The sequence below is a fragment of the Notothenia rossii genome (genome assembly GCF_949606895.1).
Source record: "Notothenia rossii genome assembly, chromosome: 11".
Classification (NCBI taxonomy): Eukaryota; Metazoa; Chordata; class Actinopteri; order Perciformes; family Nototheniidae; genus Notothenia; species Notothenia rossii.
The window spans coordinates 11,142,853-11,163,870 of NC_136910.1; the positions used below are offsets into that span (position 1 = coordinate 11,142,853).

The following is a 21,018-nucleotide window of genomic DNA, read 5'->3' on the forward strand; positions in this document are numbered from 1 at the left end:
CAGCTCTTTTTTTCCACCTCATTTCCGAGTTCACAGCAGTGTAGCCGGAGTACCTGACAGGGAGTCTCTTTGTCCTTTTGTAACGGGGCTTTTGAGATGGGCGCGACTTCTCTTCTCTACCTCTGTAAAGATGTGTGTATGACGGAGTGGCACTGTGTGTACGGCTCTTTTGAGAAGCTGCTTTGCGGGGCAGTCAATACCCAGACCAAGCATGAGAGCGAATGGTTGATTTTTGACTGTGACGTGCACAGGAATTGATTTCAGAGAAGAAGAAAAAAAGGTTAAAAGAGAATAGTTTGCGTGGCAGATAAAAAACATTCATTATTTTCTCATGTTTGAGTTCTGTCTAAAGCTTAACATCTTTGCAAACTATTGCTCGCACACACACACACACACACACACACACACACACACACACACACACACACACACACACACACACACACACACACACACACACACACACACACACACACACACACACACACACACACACACACACACACACACACACACACGTTGAATTGAGTGTCACTGGAACTCATCCACTTGCAGTTGTTGTAAGTGTGCATGTATGTGTGTATGTTATTATATGATTTGGTTTTAGCAAGCAGGATAATCCTCAAAACCCTTGGCAATCTGGGGACATTTTAGATTATTCTGTATCAACAGAGATCAAAATAGGCTTCATTCCTCTCTCAAATCTTCCAGGGCACATTTATCTCTGTTGGTGGTTAAACGATTGTGGACAAAACACAGCTCTCTGAGGCGAACAGGTGCGTGCATGCAGTGCTCTCACAAGGCACTTCGTTTACTGCCTTGTATTATTCATTTTGTTTTCTTGAAACAAGATGTCGGGGGTGTGTTCCCGGCACACAATGCTACTGACATGACATGTTTCTGAACATGACAATGTCAAAAAATATTTCTGAACATTACATTTTTTTATAGATATCTGCTCTTCACTTATCCGTCAACTTCATTTATCTAGCAATTTATTCTTATTAATAACGATATACTCTTAAGATGAATGAGTTGTATTATTAATTACTATTAAATGCATACAACTTCAACCAACAGAAAGAGAACACCCAGATCTCAAGCTGGTCCTTGAGTAAAACTACCGGGCTTTAGAATTACAAAAAGGAAAAAAAGTGAAAGAAGAAAAACTTGACCTTTTACAGAGAAAAAGTACATGTTAGATTTGTGTTTGGCCTCCAAGCTACCGAGTCCTTCAGTTATATAAAAACAAAAGCTAATAACCATAGTTGAAGATTGCAGAAGGTCTACATGTATTTGTGATTTCCATGGGATTTTAATATTCAGGAAAGGTCTGGCAAGGCTGCACATGACGTCATATCATATTGTTTATACTATATAGTGAAGCACGGAGAGCTTCCTGTAGCACCGAAGTGAAGGCAGTCTTGTTCAAAATGTCTTAATTTACGATAGAACATAACACAATAACTTTGTTCAGGTCACTGGATAATGTTAACCTAACAGGCCTTTAGAAAAGGTTGAAAACAAAGGAATCTGGAAATAAAAAACGACTCTCTCGATCATTCGTTTTACACCTTTTAGACATTGGACCAGTGACCCGGGGCTGCTCATAGATATAGCTTTGTTCTAAGGGGTCAAGATGAATTTTGGGATTTGTTGCCTGTGGATACAACACATGAGCAGTAGCAAGAGCAGCAACACTGCCACTATGGCTTTGCAGCTTAGAGTTAAAGCTTCCTCTGGGAGATTCCTACCCTTAATGTGTGTTTGCTTCACGCTGATCAAACTGATTTAGGCTTCGCCGTCCCTGAAACACTGTTTTGTTTTGTCATCTGAAACGTCTATTGTATGTTTAATCCACTGAGAAAATCCATCCACTTCCCTTCTTCCATCCTGGATGCTGCAATGGAGATATATTTACCCTTCTTTTATATGTTGCCTTTTGAGTGTATAGTGTATTATTGACTTTCTTTAAATGAAAATGTTCTATAAATGTCTTGTAACATAATGGATTTGTTTCGTTAGGTATCTATGTTTGGGCAAAACATAATATGATTCAGCTTATCTCAAAAGGCAATATCAAATATCTTCCGTTCTGGACACGCATGAAAATGGATACCTGCCTATAGAAGATACAATAAATCCAGAAAAGTGGCTGCCATGAGGGAGAGGAAACATGCTCTGTGTCGACGGCCTCTGACCCCATTACTGGCCTCTCAGTGGGTCTGGCGGCATCACGCAGGAGGAAGTAGGAGTCAAGTTTCCTCTCTGACTCGGTGCGGAGGAGTCAAGCCAATCCATAAAACACTGCAAATTTGTAAAGCCACCGTCTTATGGGAAAGGCTCTGGGCCTCTAATTTCTCTTCCTTGTACCTCTGACTTTTGCTTTCTTTTTTAACTACTACACAGCTGTCATGGGAATTTAAAGACTCCAGGGTAAGTGTTTCTCATGAGCAATAGGAAACTGGAAACTTCCCTTCCTTGTAACTACGAGACTAAATCAAGATTAAAGACTGCTGTAAATGATGCAGTCTTTATGCACAGGGTTTAATATTAATATCCGCATACTAGAACTGTATTTAATCATCCAATAAAGAAAGCAAGTCTTGTGACGCACATAACAACAGTGTCTTGTAACCAAATAATATTCTTTATTTCTATAATAAAACATTTAAAATGATAGTTATTAATTTATGTGTAACCACCTGCTGTGAAAAATGGGCTGAAAATGGAAATATAAAGCCTAAAATAATTAGAACTAAAAGCTAAGAAAATATTTCTTATTCTGGAATTCTAAGAGTATTATCACCTCATAAAGCTTCGTAGCTCATGCTAGTGTTTTCTTTAAGTATCAAGCAAGCACAAGTGGCTGTAAAAAAACAAATTGGCCAAATAATTGTAAATCAAAGTCGGTTTTTTATGCTTGTATCGTTTGAAAATGCTATACTCTTAGCTTTTGAATGATCACAATATCATTAAATGGAAGATTTATATATGTTTTTTTTTTGGGCTTTTTTATGCCTCCATAAATGAGTTGACATTAGGGAACTGAGAGGAAACAAGGGAGAGCGATTGGTTGAACATGCAACAAAGGTATGGGTGTGTTTGAACCGGGTATTTTGTCTTAATGGTTGGGGCCTTAACCCCTATTTTCCAGAGATTTGCTCGCAGGCATGCAACATGTTCTTGTTATATCATGTCACAGATCGATATACTTTAGAATAATAAAATAGAAAGGAAAGCGTACTTGGGTCTGACAAGATAGCATCTGTCTTGGGAACAAACTGGTCACAGCGTAGTCCATGGTAGCCCTCCTTACACCTGTGAGAGGGGGAGGAAAAGAACAAGATTAGAAGTTAGACAAACCAAGCAAAAAGTACCAAAGTACAGAATAAAGAGACATTCAGATAAGCAAAGTTGAGAGGACCTAGAATGGGACTGAACGGAGGGTACAAAGTGGAGTGCTAGCCGAGGACCGAGGTGGTAGAGGGAGATACACAGAGACTGTCGAGAGGGGTGGGGTGAGAAGAAAGAGAAAGGAAGGAGAAGATAGTTGGGCAGGCCTATAAGCAGCGCCTGCAGCCTCACTGATAGCACATGACTGACAGGAATGCCAGGTCCCAGTGGAAGAAACGGGGTTCTGGGATGGGAAGTACTTGGCGTGATGAAGACCACGGAAGATCTACAATGGAAGGGAAGCTGCCATAGCTGGAAGACTCATATAAACAACAATTTGGCACGGTCCAGACATTTGCTTTCATCACCAACTAAACATCCCCACACTGAGGAGGCCTGCAGATCCCGCAGCAACTGTCATAAATATATCCACCGAAATTAGGAAATCTGCAATATCGCAGCAATACCCCCATCTTTATACATTATTATACATGTATAAATCTTGTTAATGACACAGGATTTTTACCAGTCCTGTGTGTAACTCTACTGTCAGAATACAAAATGTCTTTGTACAAAAAGTTGCTCCAAAAATCAGGTCAGAAACACAAAGTTTTGGAGTTGCTCCTCTGCACTCAGCCCTAGTTTGGCACAATCCTCAACAGTTTCTATTTCAAAGAGGACTTAGGCATTTTTTATTCCTATCTTCAATAGTAGCCATACTGTGAGAACATCCAGTGGGCTGATCCATCCCTCTGCTCTTTCACGGCTTAGGGGAGACAACTGGGGGATTTGCTTTGATGTGACTGTTTCAACATTAACTTGTCCATGAGTGAGCAATATGTCAGACTTGTCTATATTTTCTCCATTGCATCGGCCGATGACATATTCCAGGTAAACTGCAGGGATTTACGCTCGCACAATATCCGTCAATATCCGTCAATATCTGTCCGTCCCGTTTCCACCAGTGTCACCGATCCCATATACACCGTAATGTTTAAGATGAGTGACAGGCAGAAGCAGACCATTCGGTCACACTCAGCTCAGCTCGACCTGATAGCCCGAAGAACAATAAAAAAAAAGAAATAGCAATGTCAACAACAACAACAACAACAACTGAGCCATGTAAAACAAACCGAGCAGCTGTGGAGATCAAAAGTTGGAGGTGAGGGAGGTGATAAGAGTGACGAATGTGATAGACTGTCACCATTCTTTGTCTGATATCTCAAGCTGCAGTTTCCCTTTGTGCTGTGTGTCTCAGCCCAATATGTGCCACTTCTTATCCCTCCTCTTTTGGCTATAATGCAGTATGGAGTTGATGTGCAATTGATGAAAATAAATTGGATACAGAACGGTATGCGGACCTCTTATTTCACGCTGGCTCAAAGCTGAGAGTAGTGCTAATGCCCAGCATCTGCTTGTTTCACTGGGTGTCCATTTTCTTTCTGTTTGTGGCTTGTTTGTCGATTTCGTGGCTCAAAAGGAAAATGTTAGGTTGCACCGTGCAATTGTGGTACTTGTTTGGCATAAAATTGCACTTGCATGTCAACCAAAAGAGACCACTTCTTTGCACAAGATTGAGACATCATTTGCTTTGGTGTAACCTGCTTTGACTGCATTTTTGGACACTTGAAACCCCAGAAACCATCTGTGAACACACTGCTTTTCCGGCAGCCAAAGAGCAATATCATGATGAACTGGGCTCGTGTTCCAAGCCAACTGGTGAATGTGATTCTGATATTAATTGTAATCATAGTTGTGATTTTACTCTTCATCAGAAGGCAATTTGAGGAAAGATAATGGAGGGATACCATCACTGTTGTCAGAAAAAGGACCAAAATGCATGCCCATCTTTAACCTAAAAGTTCCAACTCTATCCCTTAGTCGTAGAAGGGAATGAGCCGAGGTGTTGTTTAGTTGCATGTTTGTCCCCCTGACTCATTGATCCTTTATTTGACTGAGGTTCATGCATGTTAGAATCTATGGCCCCAACCATGGCTCTTATATTCCTCCTAGCTGTTTATTGATAAATCCATGGCGCTTTCCGAGGGGCTGAAGTAGCAGTGAGATTTATAATTGTGACTTTTTCTCTCAGTAGCCTCTTTTAGGGGGGAAAACTAAAGAAACCAATAGTGTACAGAGTAAAGTTGCATGCCAGAAAACCGATATAATGGCTTAAACAGTACAGTGGGTTTTTCACTACGAGTGATCTCTTTCTCTCCCTGCCCACATGGCCATTTGTAATAAGAAAAGATACTGATAACAGCTGCTTTAAAAGGCACATAATGAAAACGTCAAAGAAAGATTTCAAACGATGGTTGCGCTGAAAAGTGACTTTGCAAAGCTTTTGAAATCTCAGTGCCTTTCATGGTGATCAGCAGTGCTGTAAAGCTGCAGGGCGTGATCGTTGAGACAATCATTTTGTGTTATGTGGCAGTAAAAACCTCTCTAACTGCACCTTTAAATGGTGTGTGAAAAATCTCCTTGAAATAAACCCTTTAAATCTTACACTTCAAACACTTTATGTTATTTAATTTCCAAAGTAATAAGCAAAACCAACAGAAACCTGTATTTCTCCGCTCAGGCAAGATAACAAGGGCACTAAGAACTAGATTGTCTCCCGTCCCTCCCACATCCAGACTTCCATTAATAAATCAGACTGAAAAATATGACAAACTCAGTGGCCTGTAACTCTATTTTACACGCACATAAAAACACATACACAATGTTATTTTGTTGTGTTGACCTATAGAGAAGTTAACAGTGCTACTAACAGAGCAATCAGTCTGACTACTTCTGCATCCTGGAGATATTTTGGGAAACGCTCCTGAGCAATACAGATAGGTTGGGCGTCAAATTGAAGCATTCATTGTTGGCAAAACGTACGTTATTGTAATTCAGATGATACCTCATGTATTCATGTATTCAGAGCCTGGCTCTTAATAGCTGTGCAATTGTGTGCCAGGAGGACTGATTTGATTAATAATTTGCATGATACAGTGAAGTAGAATAAAAATGTGTGAGAAGAATAGAATCAAATGGAAACGTAATACAAGCACCCACCAAAAAGAAAAAGAAAAGACATAGGCCAATATGGTTAAAGTGATCAGATATGGAGGCTTTGAGAAGACTGGGAATCTAAATATCCATTTAAAAATCATCATTATTTACCAAGGTAATAAATTAGACTCAGATTTCACATGGAAATGGAACATTTGTCAACAGCATGACATTCAATGCATAAATACAAATGCAAATGAATAACGCAATTATATCAGATTAATCACCTAGTAAAAAGACAAATATAAATAGTAGTTTATAATGAAGGTGGTGTCCGAGGAGAATCTGGACTTTTCACACATCTATTCTGATTCTTACATTCAATGTCAAGCTTTTGTTGGCTTTCAAACGCATATCACAGGAAACAGGGAATCTACAAATCCTATTTCTTTCTTTTGCTATAAAACAAAAGCACTCTCCCTTTTTTGTCATCAGATTTAAACAGCCAATCATGTACGGTAAAAAATCAGGGAGGAGCACAAGGCACCCTCTCAGATCTCAAGGGTAAATCGTGCCTCCCCTCCCATTGCTGGGCTCCGTCGCCCCACATCGCACCTTTCATCCCTGGGTGAGCCAAGACTCCTTTTTAGCATTCTGAAACACGAACCCAAAGGCAAAATGCCTGTCTGGATATCTGTTTACGTCTGGGCTTGCTTTCTGTTTGTCTATATCTTCATCCCTCTCCCCCCTCCTGCCGTCTTCGTAGCACTGTGAAACAAGATCAGCACCCCTCAATGAGATGCAAACAATGCTTTGTAAATGTGTTTGAGTGAACATGGCGTCGGAAAGGAGGATAAACAATGCTAGATAATGACACACTTTGAGTATGTGTGTTGAGTGTCTATCTTCCAATGAGAGAAATGGAGGAAGAAAAAGCTTGTATTAATTTATGTGCTTGTTTGGTGAGTTCCCTCATTGATGTAATTATTCCAAATATAACCCAGATGTGTGTGGGAATCAGGGCACATGCGACAGTCTCCGTACAGATGTGTGTTTACATTTCGCAGCAGCTGTGTGTGTGTGAGCAGAAGCTATAGACTTGGAGCTGCAGAATTACCCCTACTTTTTCAGAACTGCCTCCGACTACCCAGCGGCCTTTGACACATGTTCAAGTCATAGAGAAAACACACCTCTGATGTCTGGAGGATGATGGAGGGGAGGGCAGCTCTGCCTCATTATTCATCACCACCCTGCCTGTTAATTAGCGTGACTAAAAATGGAGAAAAGTGTGAGTGCAGGGGGAGGGACGGGTTTTTCAAGGAGGAAAGAAGGAACGAGAATGTGATCATGTCAACCTAACTTTTCATTTAATATCTAACGCCCACGCAAATTAGCTTCCACATGTCCTCTAAATAAGTCCATTTGAGCTATTGCTACTGTGGTGGTAGTGAAGTAGTGTGTTGTGAGAATTGCTACAAGAGTTTTGGGCATTAAAAAACTAATGTCACAACAGGATTTAGAAAAGCTTGTCCACGCTTTTATCTTTAGTAGACTCGACTACTGCAATAGTGTATTCACAGGGCTGACAAAAAAATCCATCAGAAAGCTTTAGCTGATTCAGAACGCTGCTGCTCGAGTCCTCACTAACATTAAAAGAGTGGATCACATCAGTCCGGTTCTGAAGTCTTTACACTGGCTTCCAGTCGGCCAAAGAATTGATTTTAAAGTATTATTGCTCGTTTTTAAATCACAAAATGGTTTACGGTCGTTATATTAACGATCTCCTGCATAACTATGAACCATCAAGGTGTCTCAGGTCTTCTGGGACGGGTCTGCTCTCGGTTCCGAGAGTAAGAACAAAAACATGGAAAAGCAGCGTTTAGCTATTATGCCCCGACACTCTTTTACAAACTGCCCGAAACCTGCACGTCCGCAGAAACTCTTACTATTTTCAAATCGAGACTGAAAACATATCTTTTTGCCACTGCTTTAAATTGAGCTGTTCATATTCGCACTGCAGAATGCATTTTATTCATGTATTGTATAACTGTTGTGTTTAATTTCTTATCTTTGCTTTTTAAATGCCTGTTGTAAAATGCCATTATATAATGTGTTGCTGCTATATTTATTCTTAAATGTTTTATTTGATTTTGTAAAGCACTTTGAATTGACGCGTGCTGAAAGGTGCTATATAAATAAACTTGCCTTGCCTTGCCTTTAAAGTGACTATATTCCGAACTACCGTAAGATGAAGATAATTATTCTATTATAATGGAGTCAAATAGTTTTCTAAGGATTCGAGTAGCTTTGATAAGAACATGTAGCACCCTGTAGAGTTCAACATTATTATAATGAAACCTAAAAAGAAAGGGGAGAGCCCAATAACTTCCCCACTCTCGATCCAAAAAGCTTTCCGACAGCACGTCTTGATTTATCTGGCCTATATGACTAGGCTTCATAACCGAAGCTGGCTATCCCTAAACTGCAGGAAATTGCTATAAACAGCTTGTTAGCTCAGGTTGCCAAAATGTAAAAAATATTTTTGTATCCAGGCATAAAACGACTGACTTAGAAATACTACTAAAACTATGTGCATGCTACTTAAACTTGGCACTCCATGTAATGTAAACATGATGATTGGGAAGTTAACAGAAAGTATGCACAAATAATTTGAAACGCAGATAATGTTGGACCGGATCCATTTTCCCTTAATCACCTGGCTTCTTGGAAATTACTTTCTTCAGTCTCACTATCAAAGGCAATCATTATTTGGCAGCGGAGGTTCTTGCCACACTCAATAGACACATTCCTCACACCGCACCACGCCTTTTGAATCACCGCCACATCTCACATTGCAAAGCAACTGGTGCAGTTGATGATGTTAAGTATTACTGAATTGGGCGTTACCCCTAATTTCCATAACTTGACCTACAAGTCACGCATAAAAAAACCAAGATTTGCATATGCATGGTTAGCACAGATGAACTATGGTATAAAGTTAATTGCTAAATATTGAAAAAAAAATCATTCCCTGTGTGTGGAAGGTGTATACTGTGGTATTTTAATGTTCTCATTTTGGAGAAAGCACCTGCTGCAGTCCATGATATTCACCTATTTTCCTCCATTTTATAAATACGGAAAAAGGCTGAGGGCATGCAGTTGATTTAAGCTGCATTCTCATTCTACCGCAGCATAATTTTTACCACTGGGAAGGTTGGGATGTCTAACTGAAATCCATTTTTTATGAGCAGAAAAAATGTAGACCTCCAGTGATCTAATTTCTTTTATAATAAGAAGCACGCACATAAACATATCACACCCATCGCACACACACACACACACACACACACACACACACACACACACACACACACACACACACACACACACACACACACACACACACACACACACACACACACACACACACACACACACACACACACACACACACACACACACACACACACACACACACACACACACACACACACGCTTTCACTCCCACACATGCATCTCTGCTCACTCTCAATATCAAAGAGTAATCAGAGGCTGACACTTCTCTCATTGTGATTGATGGTGCACGAGGGAAGAATAGGCTATGAGTTGGCTGCAATCTGCTTAGATTGTTCCATGGTATAAAAAAAAAAAAACATGATACAAGGCCAAATAGCCTACAATAAAGACAGTCTTCTGCCGTTATCGCACCAACCATACATATCTCTATCTGTCTTTTGCAGCAGTGCAGCCGGGAAGGTACTGCGGACATGAATTATACCTTGAGCGAATGTGATGGATGTCTACTACTGCGTGAGAGCTGTTTACTTACAAGAGTGATATGCGGCTGCCGGGAAGCGAATGTGTTCAAAACTTTAATGCTATACCGAGAAGAGGCTAGAACGAGGTAAAGCTAGAAGGAATCTGTCGAAGAGCTATTTCTCTTTCTATGAAAAGAACAGAGAACGTGTGGATACAAACATAATGCGTGCCTAGCAGTTCAATAATTGGCATCATAAATTGAGGTAGACTTAATTACTTTGATGACCAAACAGAGCATTAATAAAGCCATTTCATTTGCTGGGGACATGAAAAGCGTGATGTATGATAAATACAGCGCTATAACACTGATTAAAATCTAGATTGTCAGTCAAGCAACTGTTTGTCTCAGATATTGCACTTGCTAACTCAACTACAGTTAATTACAGCTTCATTAGGGTTGTGACTAATGAGGCACTTTACTGTTATAGTAAACACTTTGGGAATAAAGTGAAGTAAGGTTATACTGCCCTGGTTCCTTTTATAAGGTTTCACAGCTTTTTGGATATTATCCTGGAAACGTCTTGCTGGTGAATAGTGATTAAAGCACATTGCATTTTCTTGAGCTGCACCCTGGCATAATAGCTGCTGCAATTTCCCCATTATGCTGCAGGGATCATTACATTTTCATCAGCTAAGACAGTAAACAAGGCTGCTGCAGCTGATTCTTTCATCAAGATAAACACACACTTACACAGCCTCACATCGACAGAGATGACAAAAGTAAACACATCCTTTACTCAAGTAGAAGTACAGATACTCGTGTTTAAAAATACTCTGGTAAAAGTAGAAGTACTGACTAAACTTCTTTACTCAAGTAAAAGTAAAGAAGTATGGACTTTGAAATGTACTTAAGTAAAAAGAACCCATAACTAGCAGCTGTTTTAAAGAGTACCTGACCTCCCTTTATATTAATAGAACAATAATGTCATTGTTAGCTAATGAATGTTTCGATGCTGGGCAACATGACAACCTTTTAATTGGTCCCTCTTCTTTAGAGAAGACCAGGAAATGATGGATACACGGATCGTGTTCAAATCAATAGGCACGCAATGACTCTAAATAATAATGATCACGCCACCAAACGCAGATTAAAACTAAAGTAACAAACCTGTTTGGAAAAAGTAAGAAGTAGAAAGTACAGGTATTTGTGTTTAAGGTCACCTATTATGCAAAATCCACTTTTTCATGTCTTTTATACATAAACATGTGTCCCCTCTGTGTAAAGAGATTCTGAAAGTTTCAGGAAAAAATATTTTCTCCCTTTTTGTCCGGATCCATTTAACCTGTCTGAAAATGAGCTGATCAGATTTTGGCCACTTTATGATGTCATAACGATTTTTTGGCTTGTGTAACCATTAGCCAATCACCAACCAAGGTAACACCCCCCCCACCTTATCACCTGAATCTCCTCCTAGAGCACCCTTGTGTTCTTTTTAACCAAATATCTCTCAGAGGGGCGTGGGGAATGGCTCCTTATTTTTCATCTGAAGTAACAGACAGAGAATCAGCACTTTTGGAACAAGGCTGAAACAGAGGGGATTATGGGATGCTACAATGATCTGTTTGGTGTTTGGAGCCAAACACTTCACAGACATGTTTTCTATATATCTGAGACCTATAATATATTGATGAAAAACTGTATAATAGGGGACCTTTAAATTAAGTAACTCAACTACTTCCCAACTCTGACTATCAAATGTCATCTGGAGTAACTAACAAAAAACAAATACAATATTTCCGGCGCATGGCACAACGCAGCACACAATGTTCTGGTCTGGTGCTCCCTATCTGTACTCATTAAGCTCTTAGAGGATGAAGACATCCCAGCCCGTACGCCATGCACATCAGCTGGGTTGGATTGGATCTGGGAGCTGGCAGTGTATCACGCAGGAGTGAACGCTACATCATGACGGTGCTCCCAAGCTGCGAGTCTGTAACAGGTGCTGTTTCAAAGGACTAGAGATAACAGAGGGGAAAGAAAAGGGGTGAGAGGAGACGGACACGTGAGAGAGGGGCGAGGGGTGGGGGGGGATCCTGCTGAAGGCAATGTATTCCTCTTCATCTTCAGAGATTTCTTTATGCTTTCTTTCCCCGGGCGTGTGTACTTTCTTTCCCCGGGCGTGTGTACTTTCTTTCCCCGGGCGTGTGTATGTGGTCGCACAATTGCAAAAATATACTGGCAGTTCTATTATGTTTTGAATAAAATAATATTTTAAGCTCTTGAAAAATAAAGATGATTTTTTTACCAGCAGTCAGTATAGGTTAAATATTCATAAGATTTGCAATTTCAAAGCTGAATAACCCTAACCATGTGCATTGTGTAATATTAACCTCAGCAAGCAACCTTATGGCTTCCCCTCCATCTAACGTTTAATAATTTAGGTACTTTCAGACTGGACTAAAAGAAAACAAACGAAGAAATGTTCTTAATGTGTTATCTGTAAATGTAAGCTAGTTTAACACGCCTCATATGGGGAGATAACGTTATCATCAATCAGCTTTGTTTGTGGTGATCATCTGGTGTGTTTGCAGAGGACTCGCTAAACATCATCAATTCATTTGGATCTTGTAAGAGTGCCATCAACAGCCGTTGTTCCGCAGAGTGAGAGACATTTAGATAACCAGCTAATACTGCAGCTGGGTTGTTATTGGCACCATGTTTCTGTTAACAAATATGAGTCATGCCCCATAGTCATGAGTGATATCTCCAGGGGCTACCATAAAAATAAGAATCTTTTGATGGTAAGTTTAGTTTTGGATTCCCGCATTTGAGCTGTAGTCAATCTAATCAAAACACAGTTGTTATACCGTTTATTGTTATGCTTCTGTGTTTCAAAAGAGTAATTCTATAACACATAGGTTTGAGCAAGCTCTCTGATTGGTCAATAGGCGTGTTTGATTCCACGATCAAACAACGATCAAATAGAACGTGCCTAATCACAAAGTATCCAGTGGCCTACACACGCCACTAGCCTACCGAAACTACTTCCATGAGCCTATCGTGTGGTTTCCATAGCGACGATTAGCGACACACAGCCGTTACACTTTTATACATTGTCTCTCGTTGGAAATCAGTAGCTACAAAATGTCAGATTTTAAAGTTAATTTTGATTTGTCGGGGGGCCTCAGTATTGATGAATGGTTGGACATGGACACAGACCACAAAACCAACGAAAGATTTGCGGCTGTTTCAACTGACGAGTTGAGTGCGTTGGAAAAAAGGCTATCGTTACCATGGGAACTACTTTCTAGGAACTACTTTCTGACGGAGATTAACTCAAGCAGAAAGCGTAGGTTCGGGAGCAAATTAGCCCACATTAGGAAATTATTTTTACGATATTGTTGATTACAATGATAGTTTGTGTAATAGAATCGCAATCATACACTTGAGGCCGTTCTTGAACGTCATTACAGTTCGGACCTGTAATGACGTTCAGGTCCGAACGTCATTACAGGTCCGAATACACACAGACACACACACACACACACACACGCAAGCGCCTCGGTCCTGCCGCAGTACCAATAATGACGTTCAAGAACGTCCTCTCATGTATGATTGCTTAATTCATCCACATATATGAGCCACTTACTCAACCCATTCTACTTGGAATTTTAAAAGTAATGTCTCCTGACAAATTGAAAGAAAATAGCCATTTAGAAACCCTCACACATCTCCTGTGGTTTATTTTTAGCCTCATTATGTTGTATTGGTAATTCAAGGTCACAAAGACTGAATTACTGATATAAAAATTATTATTTTGGCGGTAGTATTTGTAATCTACTTGTCTGAGTAAAAGGTATTTCCCACAATGATGATATTTAATGTTTCTTTTATACTTTACAACTTGTAAGCGGATGAGAGATAACTGCCCAAATACTTTGACTAAGATCATCCTGGCAGTCTTGAACCTTTTGAAAGTCATCTAAACAATTATCTTCCTGAATCACCCGAGACATTTCTATGACTTTTATTATTCATTAGAGCTCTCCTCCTTTTTTTAAGTGACTGCCAGCGCCAGACAGAGACAACACAGACTGTTGGCTTCCTCTACGATGATGCAGGACATTACACATTTAGAAAGGGGTGTTTGAACTGTACCTTGAGAGAACATAATGTGATTATTAAACAGTAATAAAGAACGATGGCAAGTAAGTGGGGATAAAAAAGAAACCCACAAGAGCCTCTGCTTGTCAACGAAGTGTTTAAAAGCGTATCTTCTTTGAAATCATCTACATGCCCCTTTAGGACCGGTGCCAATGAAAAAGTAATTACGTTTAACTGTGTTACTTGGAACCGTGACAATACATCGAAAATACCGTCCTGAGATGAGCCCTGGCCTGTGAGTAATTGAGCTTAAGGTGTTTTTTTATTGCAAACAGTCTGCCAAAAATGATAGCAGGTGTGGCTGATGACATCACCACTACAGGGCCATAGTGACATGCATAATTCACTGGTAGTGGGTAAGTGGGGATGTAACATCATCGTCTTGTCTGCACATTGTATAAATGGAGGCTTATGTCCTTGAGTAATTTAGATCTCTTGCATGTTACATAAAGGAAACATGACTTTAGTGCACTTCAATATTGAATGGAATTAAAATATATAATATCTTACGGAGTAAAAGATAACTTGTGTACATGCATTTGCTCTACATGCTTTCAAATATTCATAATGGTCATATCAGCTGAGAAGAGTCATTTTAGAAGGTAATTCGAACAAAGTATAAAAAAACAATTGTCCTTTGAGCAAGCATGTCACGGTGTTCATTTCTTGCTTATGAAATCTTTACCACCCTAACAGCCTTTATTCATCTCTATTTCCCAGCATTTTCCTTTAAGATAAACAGTATTGATACTGCGGAAAGATAACTGAGAAGAAGCAACCTTCATCTAAACAAATAGCTCAGTTTGTAAATAAGCACAGCATTAAATGCAGACTCCTCATGAATATCATAATGTTTGCTGTCGACTAGCAATTTAGTCTTAAAGGAGACGCCATTGCCATTTAAACATGATTATACGTGATTATAGGATGAGCGACTGTGGGGAGGGAAACTAAATTCTCTTTATACATTACACTCGACTAACACTTGACACAAAGTATCAACATTTCTGGAAACACCGTCATTTTCTGTCACCTCAGGAGCAAAGAAACATCAGCCTCCGGCACATTATCTTATTTTAGAGTTTACGTTAGCTTTATGTGAGACTCTCAGCAACCCATGGCTGCTTCATCTATCTGATCTGTCTTCCCACAACTATAAGTGCTTCCTCTCTGTTTCTCCTCCGTGTAAATTACAGGAAATGTTTCTGGGTTTCATGTTGTTGGTCGGACAAAACAAAGAAGAGAAATGACAAGATGTGCTCGGCGTTTCTCGCTATTTAAAAAAAAACAAACAACACAATCCCTCAAGAAAAGAAGTCAGTCAAATCACAATGTGGCAATTGTTAAATCATATAATTTTTTTTAAAAAAGTTTACTGAAATACATTTTGTGCTAAACAGATAAAAATAATATATGTTTTTTTTATTACATGATAAGCATTAGATGTTTTATCTTGTTCTGTATTTATTTTAATATTATTATGTTTTCTGTAAAGCACTTGCTTTGTGCATGAAAGGTGCTATACAAATAAAGTTCATTATTATTTTTATTAATTGAAATTATGAAGGAATTTGCCACAATTCAACTGCATATTATTGTGTACTTTTATAGTGGATGTATATTGGTGTATGTTTTTCATTGGCAAATGTACCCACACACATTTATAAGTCCAACAAACAAACTCATATTATTACTTTCCTGTCTGGGTTTCAGAGTCAACGCAAGAATACTGTGTTTATCCAACCACTGAACCACATGAATGTCACACTAATAGTCACGTTTTCAGTCAATAGCATAAACACGGTTATTGGACCAACATATCACCGCATTCAATGATTTTTACATTAGCAATGTGTGGAAAACACTGACACTGCTAATGCCCTCAAGAGCTGCAAGTAAATACTAATATCATGAGCGCAGGATTAGGTTTTCTCCAAAAACATCAATGATATTAGTTATGCCCAATTCCCCGCTTCTCATCTTGCCCTACATAGTACACATTTGGCTCTGGTTCTTCTGCATCTGGGGGATCATTCTGCTCTGCGATGCATAACAGAGTGCAAAAGCCACAGCGCCACGTGGCTGCCGGTGTTAACACTGATCTGCACTCATATCAGGAGCTCATCAAGGAGGTGGAGTTGGGTTAGCTTCCTGTCTGCCAATCGCTGAGATTGGTTTTTTTCCCCAGGCCAACCCACGGTCAAATAGAGACACAACAGTTTTTATTTTTGGGAGTTTTTTCTCTCAAAAAAGAGGATACTGCTGCATTTTCTGCTCAACGTTTTGGATGCTGCTAACATCTGCCTCTACAACCTTAATCCTGCCTGCTACATTCAGCATGGTTGAGTTAGAAACATTGCTAATGGACTCCAAAGGACCCACAGAACACACGTACAAATGCACACACATAAACACAAAACTACATATTATACACAAACACAAACACATGCACACACATAAACACACAACTACATATACACAGACAAATGCACACACATTATAATAATAATAAATCTGTATTTATATAGCACCTTTCGTACAACACGTGCAGCTCAAAGTGCTTTACAAAAAGTTAAAAACAAACAAGAAATTCCCCTCAGATTATTTGTTAAGAGCTGAGTCGATGCATCAATATAAAGTATAAAACAAAATGAACACATAGGTACACCAGAAATAAAATAAAAAGATTAAAACCTATAAAATAAATAAAACAATATAAAAGTAGGTAATTAATAAAGACTAAAATAACATTTAAAGTGGGGGGTTGCTAATAAAAAGCTCATTTAAAAAGATGTGTCTTTAGCTGTCGTTTAAACATATCCACCGAGTTGGCTTGATGTGTCCTGGTAGGGTACATTAACACACAACTACATACACCCAAACACAAACGCAGTCACAGCCAAGCTATGTCTGCACATGTCTTGAAGCCACACACTGTGTTAAAGCTACAGTATCAGCTGTAAAAGATGGATTAGGGTCCTCTACAACCACTCTCTCACTGAGGCACAATGTAATAAGGTAAGTGTGTGCTAGAGGAGAAGGGGCACATCTTTAAGTGACTGTTGCACACTGCTTCTGTGCCTCCTGTGTGTCAAATATGGTATGTTTACTCCTGCCAGCTACCCACAAGTGAGAGGTTTAGCGCAGTGTGCTCTGATAGACACGACTGGAACAGCTTAAACTGCTCTCTAACAGAACCCAAACAAGAGTCTGGGGACAAAAAGAAGATTGCTCCCATTGTGATCAATCTGACCGCCTTAGCCAACCAGCCTTGAATAGATGGTCACATGTCTTTACCCTGCAGGCAGGCGCCGCTATGCATTACCCTGTCAAACACAATGAATGACATCTTAGCCCAGCTTGAAATCAAATTGTGCATATTGTCTTTATAATTATGTCTATACAATAACTGCCAGTGTAATGCTGGCTTAATGCATCCTAAATGCTTCCAATCATAAGTGGGTGTATGTATGGAACACACTTTTCAGAAGAACTATATTTATTTTGTTGGTATATTGCACCTGGCACTGCTAACGCTCATACTGATGGGTACAAATGGATATGTCAAACTCAAAATGATTGATAGCTGTGACCATATAGCGAGAGCTGTGGTTATCACAAAGTGAGACCCTTCGGGGGCGTCACAGAAGGTAGAAGAGCCTGAGCAACGAGAACATCACGGTTTTAAAAAGCCACACGGATGTAGAAGATAACAAGGAAAATGGATATACAACCTATTAAAGAGCCACTGCATATTTGACATGGTAAGTTAGCTAGAGAGAATTTGTATTGGTGCTGTGGTCATGTTTACAAATGTCATGAGGGTCAGTATAATCAGACAGTTTAGACACATATTTCTTACTGTATGTGTGAGTATTAACCTGTGTTGCATCTACTGGATGTTGGTAACGAGTTAAAAACATTAAGAACACAATCCTTATTTTTTTTTTTTTCTAATTTGACATTTAATTTTGCACACAGCCTTAAATAACACAGTTATTTGGTATTAACCAAACTGCAGAAAGAGATATATATACTGTATATATATATACACACATTTCCTTCATGTTTTTATCCATGCATGTATGAACTTGCACTTAGGTTAAATCACTGTGGTCATACTGCGGGAACAAATTTGCACAATTTCCACAAAAGACACAAAAAAGGAACAATGTATGCCCAGAAATCCCTAATTTAACAACTTGAATATGCTAACCACTTTCCAGCTATAATGTTGATCTTATTGTATTCAATTGTAACTAGAATCTGCCCAGTCAGTAAATAGGCAACCACAGAATGTGTTCAAAATGCGTGGTTCATGACACATACATATCAGCTGTCAAACTGATGTCATGTAAACATCTCAATTTGATTGTCAGAAAAAGACGTGGTTTGGAGTTTCAAATCCTATTTTTATTACCAGATCCTCTAAAACTAGTTATTAGCTTCGATATTACCCAATACGCAGTCAAACAGTCAATTTCACCAATATACGTCACTCCTTTGACACACACACCCATCTGAACCCTAACATCCATCTGGAACACAACACTAATCTATTCCTGAGGCAGTGAGAAAACAAAATCCCCCCCTAAAAGATTTAAGGAATGGATTTCACATTTAAAAAAGAAAAATGAGGCTGCAGGACGGACTTATAGCTGCAATGTTAATTGGAAGAGAATTGAGCTGGAGAAATAACCTCACAGTCTCACTGCAGATGTCCGTATAGATTTTCCCGTGTGGACAGTGATCTATGTTTACTTTACACTGTAAATACACCAATATTTTATGATTTACCTATCGGTGAGTTTTTCATGTGAGTTAAGGCAATTTTTTTGCTCCTGGACAGCTATGAATTGGTATTGATTCAATTATAATTCAGTTCCCCCCGTTTCGCTGTTATTGCCAGCAGAAGCCGAGATGTACCGCCTGTCTGGGCAAATGTAGCTCGAGCACAGGAATAGATGACCTCTGTTGATTTAATTACCCTTGATCCCATGCAGCTTGGTCACTGTGGTCTTTCTGACTGGCTGCAATACACTTTATTTACATGAATTAGTTGAGAAATGATATATTTAACTGTACATTACAAATAGAAATGCTACAAATGACTGCACTTAGCACACGCTTCACAGCTGACCTCATCTTAAAGGGAGTGCAACATACTGTAAATACATCAAGATGATTCTGTCCTCATTTGTATCAATGCCCAGAAGCACAAACAAACCAAGCACAAATCTGCGTTAGTCCGACGTAAGCGTAACGTTGCTGTCCTCAGCGTATACAACACTTCCGCATTTAGCCTAAGGTTGAATACAGTATGTCTCTTCACGTCACACTGCAGCACCACAGCTAAAAGGATGAACATGAAAGTGATGAGCAAAATAAACGAAAATGAAAGGCGGGTGAGTCTAGGAATTATGGGACGGAAAGCGTAGACGCGGAGTGCATCAACGTCAGTCAGGCTCCATCCCCAATGATGGCGGCTAATTAGATGTTCCCATGCTCAACAAATCATGCTGATGGGGAGAAATATTTTGCAACTCAATAGCCAGCTGACATGTACTGATAGCATTGTCACCAGAGTCAGCTGTGCTGTCTGCTAACACGATTCGAATGGAGAATTACTGTATGGGGATATTACACATGCATGTTACTGTATGTTTAACACGCAGCTATAGGTACTGTGGAGGGGAAATGTTGCCATCATCAGAAATGGAGATATGAAAGTTTGAAAGAACGATGTCGAATATAAATGTACATATTTGACCATGCCACAATATAAGGGTTATGGCCTCTCTTTTCTATTCTAGATAACGTTTAGATTCTAAAAATTATAATGTAATCAATATCTTTTTTTCCCCACAATAGCCATTTCATGTACAGTTGCAAGAAAAAGTATGTGAACCCTTTGGAATTACCTGGATTTCTGCATAAGTTGGTCATAAAATGGAGGAAGCCACTGCTGTCCAGAAAAAACATTGCTGCACGTTTGAAGTTTGCAAAAGAGCACCTGGATGTTCCACAGCACTACTGGCAAAATATTCTGTGGACAGATGAAACCAAAGTTGAGTTGTTTGGAAGGAACACACAACGCTATGTGTGGAGAAAAAATGGCACAGCACACCAACATCAAAACCTCATCCCAACTGTGAAGTATGGTGGAGGGAGCATCATGCTTTGGGGCTGCTTTGCTGCCTCAGGGCCTGGACAGATTGCCATCATCGAGGGAAAAATGAATTCTCAAGTTTATCAAGACAATTTGCTGGAGAACTTAAGGCCATCTGTCCACCAATTGAAGCTCAACAGAAGATGGGTGATGCAACAGGACAACGACCCAAAGCACAGAAGTAAATCAACAGAACAGAATGGCTTCAACAGAAGAAAATAGGCCTTCTGGAGTGGCCCGGTCAGAGTCCTGACCTCAACCCAATTGAGATGCTGTGGCATGACCTCAAGAGAGCGATTCACACCAGACATCCCAAGAATATTGCTGAACTGAAACAGTTTTGTAAAGAGGAATGGTCCAGAATTCCTCCTGACCGTTGTGCAGGTCTGATATGCAACTATAGGAAACGTTTGGTTGAGGTTATTGCTGCCAAAGGAGGGTCAACCAGTTATTCAATCCAAGGGTTCACATACTTGTTCCACCCTGCACTGTGAATGTTTACATGGTGTGTTCAATAAAAACATAAAAACAT

At 39.6% G+C, this 21,018-nt stretch overlaps 1 protein-coding gene across 1 annotated transcript in view; it reads right to left on the minus strand.

Moving 5' to 3' along the window:
* The window catches only part of nrg3b (neuregulin 3b), a 185,878-nt gene that overhangs the window by 25,277 nt on the left and 139,583 nt on the right, over positions 1-21,018 (minus strand). Inside the window, exon 3 of the mRNA XM_079658502.1 lies at positions 3,248-3,321. Coding sequence (XP_079514628.1) covers positions 3,248-3,321 — 74 coding nt within the window. The remainder of the gene's footprint in view (positions 1-3,247; positions 3,322-21,018) is intronic.